The 18,986-nt window shown below is 36.8% G+C and overlaps 1 protein-coding gene across 3 annotated transcripts; it reads right to left on the bottom strand.

The window, feature by feature from the left end:
* Positions 1–2,227: 2,227 nt before the first annotated feature.
* On the bottom strand, positions 2,228–11,098 carry LOC127802064 (uncharacterized). Of its 3 annotated transcripts, none has more exons than XM_052337727.1 (6): positions 10,768–11,098; positions 7,332–7,481; positions 3,830–4,032; positions 3,400–3,640; positions 2,830–2,966; positions 2,228–2,646 (listed from the first exon to the last, which is right to left on the bottom strand). In XM_052337727.1, exons 2-6 carry the CDS (start codon positions 7,453–7,455, stop codon positions 2,419–2,421), a joined length of 933 nt encoding a protein of 310 aa, XP_052193687.1. In that variant the 5' UTR covers positions 7,456–7,481; positions 10,768–11,098; the 3' UTR covers positions 2,228–2,418. The 3 variants fall into 3 exon arrangements, with proteins under 3 accessions (XP_052193687.1, XP_052193689.1, XP_052193686.1); XM_052337729.1 differs by lacking the exon at positions 10,768–11,098 and adding an exon at positions 10,228–10,664; XM_052337726.1 differs by lacking the exon at positions 10,768–11,098 and adding an exon at positions 10,252–10,663.
* Positions 11,099–18,986: the final 7,888 nt, after the last annotated feature.

Here is an 18,986-nt window from a genome sequence, read left to right as displayed (position 1 = left end):
AGAAACTATATTCTTTGAGTGATATATTGTAAAAACTTTTCTAGGCTTTATTCTATTATTTACTTCTTGTAATCTTGTTGTGGTTTCACCTGAATCCTAAAAGATAAAAGGTTACGCCTGATCCTTTGAAAACACAGTGGTTTCAGTTGAAACTTGAAAAATCGTTGTAAAGTGATTTGTAGTTGATCCTATTTTTAAAAGCTATTTAGTGGATTGTGGAAATCCTTGATGAGGAGCTAAGGGAGTGGAGTAGGTTGGTTGAAATCGAATCGCTATAAAATTTCTTGTGTGCAGCATTATTCATTCTCTTTTATTTTAGCATTTTTATTCTACTTTTAGCAAGACTTATTTTGCAACAAATTTAAGATCTATTTTAATATTTCAACAAAAGTTTTCTAAAACTTAAAAAGATAAAGGCTTGTTCTCTTTATTGTTTTCAAGCTATTTTTAGTTTTAAATTTTTCAAAACAGTGAAAATATGTTTACTTTGCTGTTTTCAAAAATGTATTTTTGAAAAAAAAAATTGTAAAGAAAACTCAAAATAAGTTGTTTTAAGTGTTTTCAGCCAAAATATGTTGAAAAATCCAAAACATGGAAAGCGGATATCTGTGTGCGCGCGCGCACTCATTGTTTACTCCATCATTTCCTTATCCTCTCCATTCTCTAGACAGTTAGTCGTCGTTGCTGCCATCAATGGCCAAGGCCTTTGGTAATCACATCTGCATCACCATTGCCACCTGATAACCACTGCTGAGGCTTGACCACCGCCTCCTTCGCCACTACGTTCGGCCACTATGAAACTCCACAACCACATCTCCACCTCCTCTACAATTTTCGGCCATTGTCTTTTCATTTTCTTTGCCATTTCTATCCAGATCAGCTCTTTCTCTGTTCATTCCTGCCACCGTCGCTGTCGCCCACACTTGGTCGGCCTCGGCCTTGAGATAGAAACCCGTCATTGTCATCACCCACCATCTCCCCCGCCAACGCCACTCGCACCCACCTGGTTGCCCCTTACCCTGCTGGCCATAAAAACCCACCCCACCATTGCTCCCACCATCGTTGTCGCTCTCTCTTTCTCTCTCTCTCTCTCTCTCTCTACCTCGTCTGTCCAAAAATTGAGTTTTGGTCGAAAGTTTAAGTTTAGATCCATGGAGATTCGACTGTTAGATATTGTTGGTTTTTTGGTATATTGATCAATAGGAATGAGAGTGTCAGGTGGTTGCCTCTAATCGCCAGAAACTATTGGCCACGGTGGCTGGTGGCGACTAACAGTGTATTTTTTAATTTTGATTGAAAATAAAAAATTAAATTTATAAAAATTCAACCATTAAATTTGGCTCATTTTTGTATATGTTAACCCCCTTGGCTGGCTTAGCGTTTCTAATTGTAAGCTCTGATCGTGAGAATTTTCGACCAACGGTGGTCGCCATCGACCGCTAGTCACAGCGATTATGGCTGGTTTAGGAATTAAATATCATAAAATATGTTTTTTCAAAATTCTAAAGTAAATGTATTTTTTAATTTTTTATTTTGAGAAATAATTTTTTAGAACGATAAAAATAAAATATTTTCAAAAGTCTTAAAACAAACATTCAAAATATAAAAATAAAAATAAATTAAAACTAAAACAAGAAGATAACACCACCTAAGTTTTCTTGTATTGAATTTATGCTAATCGTCAATCTTGACTCTGAGGAGAAACAGTGATAGTAGGAAACAGTTTGATATGCTAATCGTCAATCTTGAAGGGAGATTTTGATGCACGGACGCATGAACGAATATATCTCCCTTGCTTTGAATAAAGGCATCTCATTCAATAAGAACAGATGAAATTTCCTTCCTCACTCTCCCGTCTTGTCTCTCAATTCTAGTCCTCTTCTTCAATGGCTTTGAGATCACAATCCTTCTTGGCTACCAGAAGGTGATCACTGGCTTGAATCAATGAGAGCTCACTTGTGAAAGAGACTTCGCTAAAGTGCAGGTCCTATTGCAACACTGCAACCATAATAACAAGACAAGATTGAGGCACTTAAATAAATAGATCGGCAGTTTATAACTTCTAAATAACTATGATAAAAGACTGACAATGTATAATCCATCTCAAGAATGAATCTCTTCTGAAATTTGCATAGTTCGAACTTAACTTCAGATTTTGGCCCATATCCACAAAATATTTATAAAAAAAAAAAAAAAAAAATTCAAGACCTATGAACAGCGAGAGGAATTAAGAAACAAGAAATGAACCAAGCATAGCATTACCACATCTAGGGAGATGTCCGAATAGTAGCTCCCATGCACCATACATATAACTAAAAGCGCACGTCCCTCTTCTTGTAAAATACCAAGTAATAGGCTTAAACTAAACAAAGTTACATACAAAGGCGCCCTATGATCATATCAAGTCAAGTAAGTAGTTTAGTCGGGCAAAGCAGTTCCTCTCTCAAGATTATTCTTGATCTCCAGCGTGTATTTCCCAAAGGCTCGCTCAATCTTCTTATTGAAATGCTCATTACGGTCATTGATTGAATCGATATCTTTCTCTTCATGGAATCTTCTTCTCCGGCTAAATGACGTGCGCTTCTCCTCCCTGTCCTTCAGCTCCTTCACCATCTTTTCAATCCTGTCCTCTGGAATTTTTGGTGCCTGTCAAAGACAAATTGATCAGATGGCTGGAGGTTTAGCGACCCAACCTACTGAGGATTAAGGTGTGTGATCATTGTCATCATTAGTATTGTTAAATACAACTTGATCCCATGACTTGTGCTCAAATTTCTGAACGAGTCCCTCTAGCCAAGAAGACCTAATGTCCTAAATGACAATGCTTACCTTTCCATATTGGAGGCTTGAAGCTTCTCTGTAGAACTCTGGATCAGCTTCTTTCATTTTATTGTACTCTTCAACGTCAATCTTGATATTCTTTGTCCGTTTCTTGTATGCATTGTACAAAGTCTTCTGATTAAAAACTGTTCAAGCAAAGATAAAAAGAATGCTCCCAGGCTCAAGAGGAATTCATTACAAAGGAAGTTATAATAACTCATCTAAAAGTAACCTGTTAGAAAGGAAGTCAACTATAGTTTTCATTCTTACAACTTTATCCTCCCAATATGCCCCCTTACATGGGGGGTTAGGCTCACAAGCCGGAAAAATGTTTGAAGTATTTAATATGTTTAGGAACTGCGGTGCTAGTGCAAATAGATTATAAGTTACATTAAAAGCAGAGTTCTAAGAAGAAGGTTACATCGACCCAGATTTGCGTTGATGGAATATAGGTTAATTGAAATTTAATAGCAATGCATTCTGAAGTTACACACACATGCACAAATATTGAAGGAAAATAACACATAAGTACCAACAAAGTAAATGTAAGAAGTTATAAGCAAACAGATTAAATCATACCATCCCAACCAAAGGGAGCAGGTGCTTTTTCCCATTTCTTATATTTTGTCTCTGCCATCTCTTCAGTATCTAGCATATATGCCTTGTTCATATCCAAACCATTTGCATCCAGAAGCTTTCCAATTTTTTTCTTCCTGTCCTCCATCCATTTTTCTTTAGAAACACCCCTAGACTCTGTTGGACCTTCCATTCTTTTCTTCTCTGCCACCATGGCAGTTTGATTGGCTTTCCTTGCCTCATTCTGTGTGCAGATAATTGCAGACATCAATTCATAACAAAGATATTGAGAAGACAAAAAAAATCATACTATGTGTGCGCGCGTGTGTTTTCTGGGGGGGTGGGGGTGGGGGGAGTTAATTCAATCCCCCATAGAACTTATCATTCACCATCAAGACTAGGAAAAGGATAAAGACTACTATTTCACTCTTACCATCTTCAACCTTAACTCAAACAATTTCTTCTGCCTCCCTGTGAGTTTTGTAAAGTCCACCTGCACATTCTCCTCAGGTAGGGTGTCACTGTCCGCATTTGGGTGATCTTCAAGATCATCTATTTCGTCATGTGGAACTTCATGCAATTCAGGGACAGCAACTGATCGGGACTGAACCTTGCTGCCACTGGCTTGACCCTCTCCTGATAAAGAGTAAGGAAAAAATTAGGTACAACAACAACAACAATTCAAGGAAATATACAAGAAAGATATGTGCAAAGGGCATTTTGAATGACAGATTATTTTGCAAACAGAGAAACATTAAAATCTTATAGTAAGGTTCAAGTTATAATTTGGGAAGTTCACTATATGCAACACAATTTTATAGCAGAGAGGAAGCAACAGAAAATAGGCTATGACTGGTGTGCTTATCTGAGAATAGAAAAACCTGCTAGAGAAGAAAATAATGGATGGCCTCATGCAGTGGGCAGATGCCCATGAGCATAGTTGTCAAAGGCACAAGGCGCAAACTCCTGCTAGGGGCCTAGGCATGAGGGGCAAGGCAAAGCGCGAGCCTCCAGCACATTAGGCGCACATTTATTCAAAATGCTTACAAAATACTTGTACACTATTGTTTTCAATATGTACATATGAGGTAGATACAAATGCATAAAATCATAAATGACAAATGACCAACTCTATAATAACAACTAACATTACTGCACAAAAATAATTAGTTTCTTTTGCAATTAGTTTCTTCTAACTGCAAAAGAGATTAGAGAAAAGTAAAAATTATGGCAGAACACATTGCAAAAAAAAAAAAAAAATTACAGAAAAACAATTAGTTTCTTTTAATTTCCTCCGCAATTAGAAAAAAAAATTATAGTAGAATACACAACAAAAACAGTTACAGAAAAAACGATTAATTTCGTTTAAATTGCAAAAGAAATTATAAGAGAGAGAGAGAGAGAGAGAGTGAGCACACAATGAAAAACATCTGTTTCTTAGCAAGAAATTAGAAGAAGGAAAAAAAAAAATAGAGTTGAACACACAATGAAAAACAATTGTAGAAAAAAATTAGTTTCTTCTAAATAACAAAAAAGTTAGAAGAAAGAAAGAAAAATGAAGCAAAACACAAATAGGAGTAGTTCTTTGGCGAGTGAACATCACTGCCAAAGAATCCCAATGACAAGTGGGAGATTCGGCAAACCTCCAACTTACACCACTAGGTTCACCTTTCACCAATATACAAAAATATGCAACCAAATCAACAAGAAATAAGATCTAAGATAATAAATGGACAAGAAATGGGTTTTAATACACTTATATATACAAGGCATGCGCCTCATGCACCTTGTGCCTCGCGCCTTGCATGAGGCGCGTGCTTCGTGCACATAGGCAGCACCTCAAGCATGGTGCTGCGCCTCAGTGTTGATGAGGTGCACAGAGCTGCGCCTCATGCATAGGCGCACCTTTGACAAACATACCCAATAAGCTAATAAGAAAGCACAGTTACATAAATATGAATAACAATCAAAAGAATGCCTTGTGCATCAGTATTGATCAAATTATCGCCCTCATGCTAACTGAAGATGTCATCTATCATCAACAGAAAGTATCATTTCCCAATGCAACCTCAAAAGAATGTGCCCTTGCATCAATTTCCCAATTTTGTGAGCAAATAATTTCCTCTTGCCAATTATATGACAAACCATGCTGACAAATAGGCATTTTAGTCTATTAGAGGTTCGTGGATAGCTTTTCCAGATGAATGCCATTTCTATCAGAAAAACCATATCTTTCAAGGAATCCAATAAACTAAGAGTAAAATATAAGAAGCTGTATAATTCTGCTATTCAAGAAGTGACATGTAGCACAGCCATAATGACGTGAACATGGCTTTAAAAAGAGTAGTTAAAAAAGCACTACTTTTTGTGTTTCTTCCTTTTTAAGTTTATGTACTTCCTAGTCAAGAAAAGGTTTCTTTATTACATGAAAAGAAAACAAGCAACCAAATGCTTTATTAAGCAAAAGAATAGCTAAAATGAGTTGGTGATGACAGTTGCCTAGCCTAGAGCTGCCCATGGAAAGAGAGGCACAGGATGGTGGGTCTTTGGATGGATTCTAGGGGGCAAACTTATTAATTTGCCCCTTAGCTCAATAAAATCACATCAATACCTTAATGAACACCATATAAATTCTTAATTTCTCTCTCTCTCTCTCTCTCTCTCTCTCATGCTTTACATCTTTATATCACAGTACATATTCTTCACACAATAGTTCTAGTCCCTTCTAAATTGTAATTAACAGAAGGCATTGCCAGCATACAAAGGAAACAGAGAATACAAGAACCAAGGGGCATTTACTCACTAACTTATAATAATGTAAAAGCCTTTCAAGTGCCAACCATATCTTAGACATTGCTGATTATATTTATCATAAAAACTAAAAAGAACAAGAAAGAAAAGAAAATCTTAGAGCTGATTGTGTGAGTCAAAACTTAGATAAAACTAGAATAAAGTTTTTGGCTTTACAGCGAGATCTGTTGCACCCTTTTTTTTTTCATTTAGTAGATTAGTCCATAAGAATCATGCTAGAAATAGAAGTATAATTGTGGATCAGGTTGAGACAGAGAATACACTTAATTCTGTGATTGTATAACTTTCTTTTTTGCTAGGTTCCAAGCAATAAGGTGCAAAGCAGAAAATTAAGATTCACCCTGAACTGGTGCAATAATTTTTATTCCCCCAACCCCCAGAAAAAGAAAATCGTGGTTCCCTAGAAATGAATTGTGAAGAAGAAAATTAATAGTCAACCTGAGAATTGAATCAATAAATGAAAGCAAGAACAACTAGCATTGATAGTATGTCAACATTCAATGAAATGAGCCCACCATCTGAGTTGGGATAGATTTGAGGGAGGGACTAAGTTCAGAAAGAGTCCCACTCCAGAGCAATGGTTCTTCCACTAAATGAGTTGACCAGTATGGGAACTCAATGCAACTTATGCAAGTGTTACTTACTTGGACTCATTATCTTAAAATATTAACTAAAGACAACAAAGCCTCACCTAAAAGCCCCAACTCAAGAAAAAGAAGTTAGCTGTCTGTTGGGGCCAACTATAATACCTTGCATTGTGCATGAGGTACTGTGTCAAAGATTCATGTAGATTTTGGGGGGAGAAAAATTAATTAAAGGATGTTAGTAGGCTCAATATGCCATATGGAAGTGGTTTCCAAGTATTTAACCCCAAAAATAAAGGAGATTATTTGCTAAGTTCATTTCTTTCTCAAGAGAGATTAGATCAGACACTTCTCATAAAACAAAAGAGGACTGTGTTTTGGTTATTCCATCCCATTAAAAAAAATGACAAGATAAATGAAATACACCAAATCTTAATCAACTATTAAACAGGGTATGAAAACTTACATGTATACATGTTCTACTATATGCATATATGCTTCAAGGAATCCAGCAAAAAACATGCACAGGAAGGAACGTACCTTGTTCACTTTTATTCATTTGCATCTTCGCTTCGGCAATTATTTTAAAGCAATAATCACTACATTCGTGATAAGGGTTTGATGAATTTCTGCAGTCTGGGTGCACTCTTCCTTCTTCAGTCATTTTTTTATTTCTCTGTACTGATCTTACTGCCAGAAGACAGATATCCAAATATGATAAGATGATTAGAAAACATTAGAATCTATCACTAAGTCTTTTTTTTTTTTTTTTTCATTTGTTCAATTGATCTTTTCAGAGAATAATTGAAAATATTCATGCATAAATACAAAACATACATGCATGTGGGTATGCATGCTTCATGGATAAACTGACCAGATTTGTTCTTTACTTTACTCAATTATTTTTATATTTATCATGTTGTGAAATGCTTGTAAGACAATAATAAAACATCCCTCCAAAAAGAATACTGCAAATGAAGATTAAAGATTTACATTATGGTCGCCAGAGATTACAGTGCACATTTTGACAAAGTAAGTAACTTAATTCCATCATTTCACCAATTCATTTATCACTTCCAACTAATTAACAAAGGCAGCATCTTAAGAAGCATGACTTATTTCACATCTAGAGAAAAAAACCAGGTGGAGAAGGGATATACTCTTTGATTTTTGTAATCGGTGAAATTGTACAACTTGTGTACAAAACATATGAATTTTCACATATATCAAAGGTTTCGTAATTCATTCTTTCAGACTTGTTTAGAAAGTGATAGTATACTAAATATGAAAGAGAAGAGCCAAGATTCATGAAGAGAAGCTTTATAGGAGAAATGAGGGAAAGGCTTAGGGGCTGTTTTTGTGGAAACTTGTCCCAGTTTTCCAAAAAATTACTCTTCAGAAAATGGAAAATTAGAAAACTTGTTCAAATACAAAAACTTTTCAAATGGAAAATGGAGATTTAGAAAATGCAGTTTTCCAAAATTGAACTAAACTTCAAAAACTATTAGTTTTCTAAGTCTTCCTTGTTAATTTGGAGATTTGGAAAATGCAATTTTCCAAAAAAATTCCACAAATCATTTCATCTCCTTTTCTAACTAAGTTACACAAAATAAATTAAAACATCTCATTTTTTTTGTACATATTGTCATGGACCGTGATTCCCTTGTGGCAAGGGCTAGTCGTACACTATGGGTGTTCTCCAGGTTCTTGCAGGTTTACTGATGAAGCAACTGTGAATGCAGGTGCACTTTATCTAGATGCCTTGTTTAAAGAGTCATATGCTTGTTGCCCAAGGAAAAAGGTTGACCTCGCATGGGCAAGTGAAGGGCCACACAAGGGCATGCATCAAGCCTACGACAATGTGGTATCAAAGCAATCCTTGGGACAATGTAGGGGTGCTTTGAGAGATCATGGATCGAGGCATGACAAGTATGTGAGGTTGCATTGGGTGGCCGTGTATTAAATGGCATGACGAGCTAGACGCATTGACACGCCGAGCACTCTGCTAGAATTGAGGAAGTAGGGGAACCATGCAATGAGGGTGCTGTAGAATTGGGTGGGGGAGAATGCCACAATTCATGACTCCCCAATGCTAAGGGCCAATTGTACGCCATGGGTGTTCTCTAAGTTCCTACAGGATTATTGATCAAACGACAGCGAATGCATGTGGGCTTCTATCCATATGCCTTGTTTAAAGAGTCATATACCTATTACCTAGGGAAAAAGGCTGGCCTCACATGGGCAAGTGGGGTGTTGCATGGGTGTTAGGCCGATGACAATATGTTCTAATTTTCTAGATTGGAAATTAGCTCCTACATTTGTAACATCCGCACTCGTTTTCCAAATTTTTCATAGAAAATGAAAACTAGAGATTTTATAGAAAATTGGACATAGAAATCTAGAAATCATTTTCCGCAATTAAACAACCCCTTAGCAACTCAACTTTGCAATCAGCAAGAATCAAATCCCACATAGAGGAGAGTAGTTATTGAGCAGTTGATTGAGTCCCCGTCTCAACTTTCTAACCCCAATCTTAACAACTGAACTATCAATACAAAACCACACAAACTTACCTTTCTTTTATAGTGCACCCGCTACGCAAGTGCCATGTCTTAATTTAATGAAACTTAAAGATATAAACCATTTCAGAAGAAATTTTGTGCAACATTCAGAAGATGTTTGTTTGAAAATTATTCATTTTTTGCAAGATCCTAGAGTTATTTGTTTGAACGTTATTAAAAGAATTTGTATTTAAGAATATTTTGAAAGTCCTTTACACATTATTTTGTTATCCTTTTCATGCTAAATATATTTTCTTTTAGTCAATTAGGCGTCTTGCTTTGCTTAAGTTATCATAGTGCCTTACGGATGCCTTCCACCTCTAACCACCCTGACTGAAGTAGTTATAGTTCTAGAATAAAGCTTCTCTTAGAGCCCAGTACCCAAAGTCCTTCCATAATCAATACATATACAGTGGATAAGTGTTAAGACATAAACAAAATTACGTAAAAGAAAAGACTTTCCCAAAAAATTCTCTAAAAACTATCAAGTGTAAATGTCAATCCACATAAATACAAGCATATAAGTATTCTTAGATGTTTGGACCTTAACCTCTATTACGAATCAAAATCAAGGGTGTCTTAAATGTCTTTGTGGCTGTTAAACCCTAATCCCTCCCGTTCCTTGTTAGATACATGTCAGATCTTCAATGTCTAATATATATCTGATAATACTTATTGATTTTCTCTTACAGATTTTCTCTTTTGCATTTTGTATTTGATATTTATCTTCATCATTTGAGTTTTTTTTTTTTCTTTTTCTTTTTCTTTTTGTAAATATAATCACCCAAAAAATAGACCATACGAGTGACATCCATCAAATAAAACAGATTAAAGAAGCCCGAACACAACACACGGCCAGACATCCAACAACAAACCTGTTCGCAGCAAAAACCACAGACCTGAGATTGGGAAAAGTCTGGAGCAGCAAAGATCGAGGAGCAGCGAGGCCGCAGCAGCGATGCGGCGACGCCGGAGTTGATAGGGTGAACGAACGACGACAGCGAGGAAGGAGATGATAAAGAAACGGCGACGCCGGAGATGACAGGGCGAACAACGGGAGGGAGGAAGGAGATAAGAGAGACAGAGGAGTGATCTAGGGAGGGGGGGATTGGAGATTGGGGAGTTTGGGTTAGGGCTTTGGGGAGTTGGGACGGGAATCTTTGATTTGTTTAAGGGTAGAATTGTCTTTTTCGTTTGTCCAAAAACCAGCGACCAATGAAGACCCAGCGACGGCGATGTATGGGCGGTGAAGACTCGGTGGCGGGTGGGGTTGATCTTCGGTGCTGGGCGGCGAGTGGAGAGGTTTTGAAAGACAACCAATCAATGGATGGATGGATCCATCAATATAGTAATAATATTATTATATATGAAAAGCACTAAACCTAATTAATTGAATGAATACTAATATTATTTACCTGCAGGGGAAGAGCGAAGGTGGATGCCGGATGGGATGGAAGTAGTATGGAACCTCCTCCTCTGCTCTGCTAGTATTATTATATGTTCTTTCTTTTGCTGCTGCCGCAAATTTGTAGTGCTATTTATTGGTAGTTGCAGAATGAATCCTATTTGTACTGTGCTTTGAATTTATACCTGAGTGCGATTTCGTTCACCCCACGGCGGTAAGAGAAAAGAGATAAAGGAGAGAGAAACGGCGAGGCGAGGCGGCGAGCAGCAGTGAGGCAGCGGTGAGGCGAGGCGAGGCGAAGCGGTGAGGTGAGACGACGGGAGGAGAGAGAAGACGGGTGGGTGGGTAGAGAGGGAGGCTCAAAATGTCTTTTTTACCCCAGGCTCAAGAAGGTGTTTCATAATAAACAGTTTTTAATGTTGTAATCATTAAAATTATTAGTATAAGAATAGCAGTTAAACAATTTTGGTCTTAGATTTTAAGCTTCCTATTAACATGTTTCTGCCAAAAAAAATAATTAAGGTTTACGGTTTAACTAATAAGATGCTTCAATTAATATTTTATTTAATTAAAAAAATTGCAAAAAACACCTTTGATGTTTGGAAAAATTGTAAGAAATAACAATAATCACTCTTGTTGTTAAATAAATAGATAAAATGGCCAATTTATCCTTTATTAGATAAAATGGTCGATTTATTTTTTATTCTCTTTTCTTTGATTTAAGAATAATAATAAAATAAATAAAAAAACTAAAGTCACCACGAAACCCATTAGGTTCGTCGCCAACATTGCCAATGAATCCGGTAAGTTCTATCTAGCTTGCAACAAATTATGATGAACTTAAGGTTTAAATTAAAAGAAGAATGAAAAAAAATTGTTGTAACTCAAATTTGTCTGAATTCTATCAAACTCAAAACAAAGTGAGAAAAAGTAAAAGAAAAAAACTAATAAGAAAAAGATGAATAAAGGTTGAGCGTTCAATTCGAAAAAAACTCATTTGAGTTTATTTGTTAAAGTAAATAAATTGAGTTTAGATTTAATTTTAAAATTTGATTTGTAAACAAGTTAAACTTAAATTTAGAAAAACTCGATTCGTTAAAACTCGTGAAAATATTCAATCAGAGATTTATAAACAAGTTAGTTTATAAATACATTAATAAATTTATTTATAAATTTATAAAAATATATTATTTAATATAAAATTATTAAACTTTAAATTATTATCATTAAATTTAATATGTTTAAAATTATTACATATTAATTTAATCTTTTGACATAATATAATTTATGTATATATAACAAAGCAAAAAATCAATTTAGGTTTAGCCAAACATACCCATATAAATAGTTGTAACTTAGAAACTCTGAAGCTAAATTTCAAAAGCTATGTGAAGATTGACGAAAATACACCACTAGCCTCAACCCCTTCGCCTCAAACTCACAATCGCTGCAACAAGCCTCCATCTTAGGTTGAACCATTACCGGCTAATGCTGTCTATTGCCATTGCACACCTCATTCCTTTTTGAAATCGGTCGTTGCTGTCACATACCGTCGTAGCTTGCTTGCTAGCATCGCTTGCTGTTGTCATTGCTTGATGCGGCACAACCCCTCATTCTCTATCGCTATATTTTTGAAGCACTACTCATTATTGCTGCCTTTCACTCCATATCTCCCTCCCATTCTTTGGCTACCACTCACCCTCTCTCTATTTGAGTCAATCTCATTTGTGACCTTAAATACAAGATAATTTTTAGTTGAAGTGTTTAGTGATTAATTTTTTTTTTATAAAAATTCTAAAATGCCAATATTTGTTTCCACTGTTCTCTAAAAATTATTGATATTTATGTTATTCTTGAATTTTTTTTGTTATGTGTTATCTAACCTTTTTTTTTTTTTTTTTGCATTGGTTAATTTCAATTGATTACATTATTAGTATGCACTTCTTTTTTTTTTTTTTTTTTGGCTAAATCAATTTGTACTTCTTTACGAATGAGGTTAGATGTCCTACATAAAACCATTCCTTACAAGAAGTAATGGATTGATAAGTAAATTGTAGAGATTATGTGATTAGATTTTTGTTTATTGTTTTGGTTATGTGGTTGTGTTATTTGGTTTTAGTCATCTATATATTTATTTATATTTTTCTTTTATATTGTTTCAGGATAACAAATGTTATTTACTAATTCGGTGCCTTCTACTAGTGAAAGAACACCCAAAAGAGGTGAATTTGGTGTATTGAAGATTTTTGCAAATGTGAACAAATATGCATTAAGGTTTATGTGAAAAAATATCTTTCACAATAAAACACAGCAATCACAAAATATATAGAAAAGTGGATGCATTTGAAAAAAGGTATAAGAAAACTATTTTGCTAGTAGCAAATATGAATATGTCTGTTTTTCTAAATTTTAATCTTCAAATCTCTTGGAAAAACATGTCCATTCTAGAAGTGATCATTAAAGCAATGTTGATGAAAACAAATTTTCATACTTTTAATAAAAACTAAAACTGTTATGTTAGAAACAAATAAGCTGAATTCACATATGTAAATATTGCAGGGCAGGTGAAAAAACATCATCATCAAAGCACAAGAAAGAATCTACAAGATACAACAATTTATAATGGTTCAGCCAACAAGTCTAGTCTATTACCTTAACTCTTCATTAAGGATTTAAAACATCTATTAAGGGATCAACTACAACCCATACATAGTGTAAGCATTCCTACCCGGATATCCCAACCACTCGGACTACCCGAACGGGAGCACTTACGGAAGGAGAAAAGAATGAAACACAAGACAAAAACTACCATAGCATGCATACACAATAATTAAAACAACGGAAGCGAAGCTATGTACATGCATGCACTACGGGAACACCCCTAGCACAGCGGTCACAAGATAAATAAATGAATACAGAGTCATGTGCCGACATACACGAGACTCGAAGAATGGTTTGGCACAGTAAAATAATAGAGTAAATCCTACACAACCATCAGAGTTGACAGGGACTGACGGGACTGCATGTACACCATACCGACTCTACCGCTAAAGTTGGCTCCCTTACCCTTGACCCACATTGCCACTACCTAGAATGATGGAAAGTAAAGTGAGTCGAGAGACACAGCAAGCATAAAGAAAGAAAGGCTGAAGGTTGAACATATCCAATAAACTCTCCCCAGAACACTAACCCCCAAGCACACCCAAGCCATGAGACACACAACACAGTATAAAAGCATAAATAAAGCACGTATCGGTCCTTAGGGCCCACACAAGACACATAGCACCCAAGTCCCATACCAACTTGCCGCTGCCCTGAAAGGTAACATATATCTCTAACAATCTGTGTGCGTTGTCCTAGGTCGGTGCTCCTGTCACTCGAATGCTCGCGTCGGTCCTCTCAACACCCGAGCCTCTGAATAACCGAGCCATAAGCTCCCTCAGAACGGTCCTCCCGTTCGAGATCTGTGAACTGTCGGTAACCATTCAATGCATATAAAAATGCACATAATCTATGCCTTGAAATTATGGAGACATTACTTATATGGAGCATAGTTTGAGATTTTTATGGATTACAAAAGTTTTAAGTATATATTCTCTCAGAATGAGTTAAATATGCGACAAAGAAGATGGATGGTGTACCTGAAAGATTACGATTGTACCATCTCCTACCATCCAGGAAAGGCAAACGTAGTTGCAGACGCTCTTAGCCAAAGAAGTTCAGAAGTTGTGGCTAGCATGATGATTAAGGAATGGACAATGATCGAAGAATTCAGTCATCTGACAGTAAGTGTCAAGCCTAAACCAATCAAAGGATATTTGGCAAATTTGACAATTCAACCTGATGTGGTGAATCAAATCAAGTCAGCTCTTCAGACAGACGTAAGAAGAAATCAATGGATAGACGAGAATGATCAAGTAAAGGCACTAGAATTCAGTTACTGTGATGGTATACTTTAGTTCCAATGAAGGACCTACGTGCCAAAAGATCAAGACCTGAGACAAATTATCTTAAGAGAAGCTCATCGAGCTAGGTACACCATACATCCAGGGTCCATAAAGATGTATAAGGACCTTAGGAAAATTTATTGGTGGCTCGGAATGAAAAAGGATGTGGCACGGTATGTGGCACAATGCGATACTTGTCAGCGTATCAAGATTGAGCATCAGCGCCCAGGATGAATGTTGCAACCTCTGGATATTCCCGAGTGGAAATGGGATCACGTCACTATGGACTTTGTGACCAACCTACCTCGAAGTCCCAATGGAAACGATGTTATTTGGGTGATAGTGGATCGATTGACCAAATCGGCACATTTCTTGCCTATTAAGATAGGGCAACTGACTCATGCTTTAGCTCAGCTATACATTGAGGAAATAATTCGATTACATAGAATCCCTACAAGCATAGTGTCAGATCGAGACCCACGATTTACGTCAAGATTTTGAAAAAGTTTCCACAAGTGTATGGGAACACAGTCGAAGCTCAGCATAGCTTATCACCCTCAGATCGACGGAAAATCCGAGCGAACAATTCAAATGCTTGAGGATATGTTGAGGGCATGCATTTTAGATTTCTCAAGAAGTTGGGAGAAACATCTACCACTGGTGGAATTTGCTTACAACAATGGGCACCATAGTAGCATTGGAATGGCCTCTTACGAGGCATTGTATGGGCGAAAATGTAAAACCCCATTCTACTGGGTAGAAATCGGGGAAACGGGATTGATTGGACCAGAGATAGTTCAAACTACTACTGAAAAGATCAAGAGAATATAGGAGAAAATGAAAACAAGTCAAAGTGGTCAGAAGTCGTATGCCGACCAACAAAGACGAAATTTGGAATTCTTAATCGGCGATAAGGTATATTTGAAAGTCTTTCCATTCAAATTAGTGATTCGAGATAAAAGGAAAGGGAAACTAAGCCCAAGATATATAGGTCCCTACAAAATTTTAGAGAAAATTGGGTTAGTGGCTTACAGAATAGCTTTACTTGTGGAGTTAGCAAACATCCACAACGTATTCCACGTGTCCCAACTGTGGAAGCACGAGTTGGATCCTACTCAAGTACTTCGAAATGAGACCATCGAGATATGAAATGATTTAACTTACCCTGAAGAGCCAGTTCAAATTTTAGATCAAAGGGATCAGTTCTTAAGAAACAAGGTTATTCCGTTGGTAAAAATGTTGTAAAGTAACCATGATGAAGAAGAAGCCACCTAGGAACGCGAAAAAGAGATGAAAATTTCTTATTCGCATTTGTTTAATTTTTAGAGTTGGTGATTTCGAGGACAAAATTCCTTTTTAGAGGGGGAGAATGTAATACCCAATAATTAATATCAATAGTACTTTCAGAAATTACAAGTCAAAATGGAATTTACCATAGTTTCGGGCCATAGAGTAATATTCAAAACATAAACGAAAGGCGAGGGTCGATGTCAAAGCAAGTCAATGAAGGAAAAATTGTCCAAATAAGTGATATTTGATAAAACCAAGAGATTCGCGAAGGTTTGAGGTAAAAAACATGCAATTAGGGGCATTTAGGTAAAAGTACAAATTTTGTAAACTGCTCGATGAAGGTTGAATAGATGAGTTTTTTAGAAATTCTCGAGGAAAATGAATAGCTTGGAACTTGTAGGCAATCAAGGAATTAACGAGAAGTCTGAGGGCATCAAGGATTGGGAGAAAATGCAATTGGAAGTTTCTTGGGGGCTAAAGTGCAAAAAATGGAAGTTGCAAGGTGTGAACGACGCACATAGCCGCCTGCCAACCACCTCTGGGCATCGGGAAGGTCGCCTGGAGGCTCCAGAATAGCCTCCAAGTGATGATGGTTGCATTGAGGGTTGCTATTGGTCGGAAGAAACCGATACATGACCGATTTTAATGGCGGAGGTGACTGACATTTTGACTAGTTTTTTAAGGCATTTTTCTCAATGATTTAGGGCTAGATGATCGACTTGGAGGCTAGATTTGGGCTTAAGGGATAAGAATGAGCAAGATTTGGTGGGAAATCGCATCGGAAACAAGTATAAATAGCCCAACCGAGGCCGAGGGTTTCAAAAGAAGTTGAGAGAAATTCAAGGCATTTTTGCTTGAATTGAACTTTGGGGATAAGGGGCTTTTGTTCTTTAGGTTGTGGGAAGAATTTCTGGAGATTTTGGGGTCGTTTGGCATAGAAATCATCAAGTTTCAGTGCTTTCGTCGGAAAATCGGGCTCGCTAGATCGCGACCTGCAACTGGCTTTTAAAGCATTTTTCGGTGACTTTTCTGACCATCTAGAGGTGCCATTGAGGTCTTCTCATTAATCTCTTCAAGAACCTAAAGTTGTTTTGGCCAAAAGAGGTCACCAGAGACATGCCATCACCGGAGAAGACAATCGGACTGGCTACGCATGGGCTTTACTCATCGAGGCCTTGGGTAGCGCGTGAGGTAGGGTTTTCTTCTGAAATTAATTTTGTAATTTTGGTAAAATTATTTTAGGAATTTTCATGGAAAAATATTTGGTGAAGTTTGATGTTAGGTATTTTTTATGAATTTTCGAAGGTAAGAAAGGTTTAAAAATATAGAAAAATTAAGGAAAATAGGAATATTGATTTCTATAGCCATAAATGTTAAGCAGGAGACGACTGGACTACTTAAGATAAGGATTTCACGATTTTTTAGGTACGACACGATTTTTAAGGCAAAAATTAGACTTTTTCAAATTAAGGTGAGTGGTCTGATTCCAGTCTTACCCTTGCTTGGAAGTATCTTGGTGTGCGTTCAGTGAGTTCAAGTGAGTGGTTTTACCCTCTCGAGCTTAGGTTGCATGTGATTGAACCAGTTCAAATGAGCGATTGTACCCTCCAGAACTCGGGGTGTTATGCATAAGAGTTTTACTTACGTACTTATGGCATTGTATGCATATTGAACATGTGGTATATTGCATCAATTATTTTTACTTATAAATGAGTCGGTGCATGGTGTGTGATTTTTTATATCATCGAGGTATTGATTTTCGTATCGTTGTTATGTCCATGAGGGACGGGATGGGGTCTACTTAGGAATGGGACAAGGTTAATCCAGGTGAACAGGTGACACAGTAGGGCACCTGAGGATTAAGTATGTCGTGGCAAGATCAACCCCAACGGTGTGTGGAATGGATTTTTCAAGGGAGGTTGAGTATGTCAGGGAGATTTCTCGAGTTAAACGTGTTGTACGTTGTCGTTGTTTGTTTGTGCCATGCTCATATGTCTTTCATGCATTTAGTAAACTGTTTCATGCCATCATTTAGATGTTTTATCATCTAACATGGGTTATGCCCCTGGAACATTCAACGTTCCAGCCAGGGACTGGTGCGAGGGTGAGGACATGGCCAGTTGAGGGCTAATGGTGCTTAGTTTGTTAGTCATTGTATCACTTTGGAGGCGTTAATATTTATTTTGGTATATGTATGAACAGTTGTATGATGGTGATGTTATCATTTGGTATACTATATTACGTATTTTGTTGTGGAAATACTATGTGGGTGTTTTGATGTTAATGTATCCGCTACGTTATAATATGTCTCGTTTAGTTTTTAAGATTATTGGTCTTGATTAGTTAAACGAGCAAGGCTGGGGTTCTCAGGATTCTATCTGCATGTGAAGATTGTTCTTGAAATCATCATGGGCGTCGACCATTGTATGTGTCAGATGTTTTATTTGCATGTGAAGATTGTTCTTATGGCATCGCACGTGATGGACTTGAAATTTTTTTTTTCTGGAGATTCCCTTATAATGACGCGCCCGTGTAAGGCGAGGTGTTACACCTCAAATAGTTGTGGAAATAATTTATGTGTTGATAAAAGGCAATTAATGAATATAATAATTGTGTGGGATGATAAATGTAAGCGAAAGTAAAATTTGTAAGTCCACATAAATGGAGTTTAAAATGTGTGGGAGAGTCCAAAGTTATGGGCTAAATGGGCTTGGGCCCAATATATGTGGATTTTTTATTTGGGCTTAGGCCCATGTATATAATGTGAGATTGAATTAAATAAAGGGAAAATAAATGAAAAGGAGATGATAAATGACCAAAAGAGGAATAGATATTTAAGTGGTGTGTGTGTAGTGGAGGGCAATTTTGGAAGAGGAAAAGGAGGAAGTGGTTGGAGTTGGCGGCAGCCCACTCCCACCCCATTCTTTCTTGCTTTCTCAACATTTTTTCTTCTCTCTCTTTCTCAATTTCTCTTGCTCTCTCTCGTGAATCT

The sequence above is a fragment of the Diospyros lotus genome, chromosome 5, assembly GCF_014633365.1.
Source record: "Diospyros lotus cultivar Yz01 chromosome 5, ASM1463336v1, whole genome shotgun sequence".
Lineage (NCBI taxonomy): Eukaryota > Viridiplantae > Streptophyta > Magnoliopsida > Ericales > Ebenaceae > Diospyros > Diospyros lotus.
Note: the sequence above shows the minus strand (reverse complement) of the source record. Positions and strands in the feature narration are given on the sequence as shown.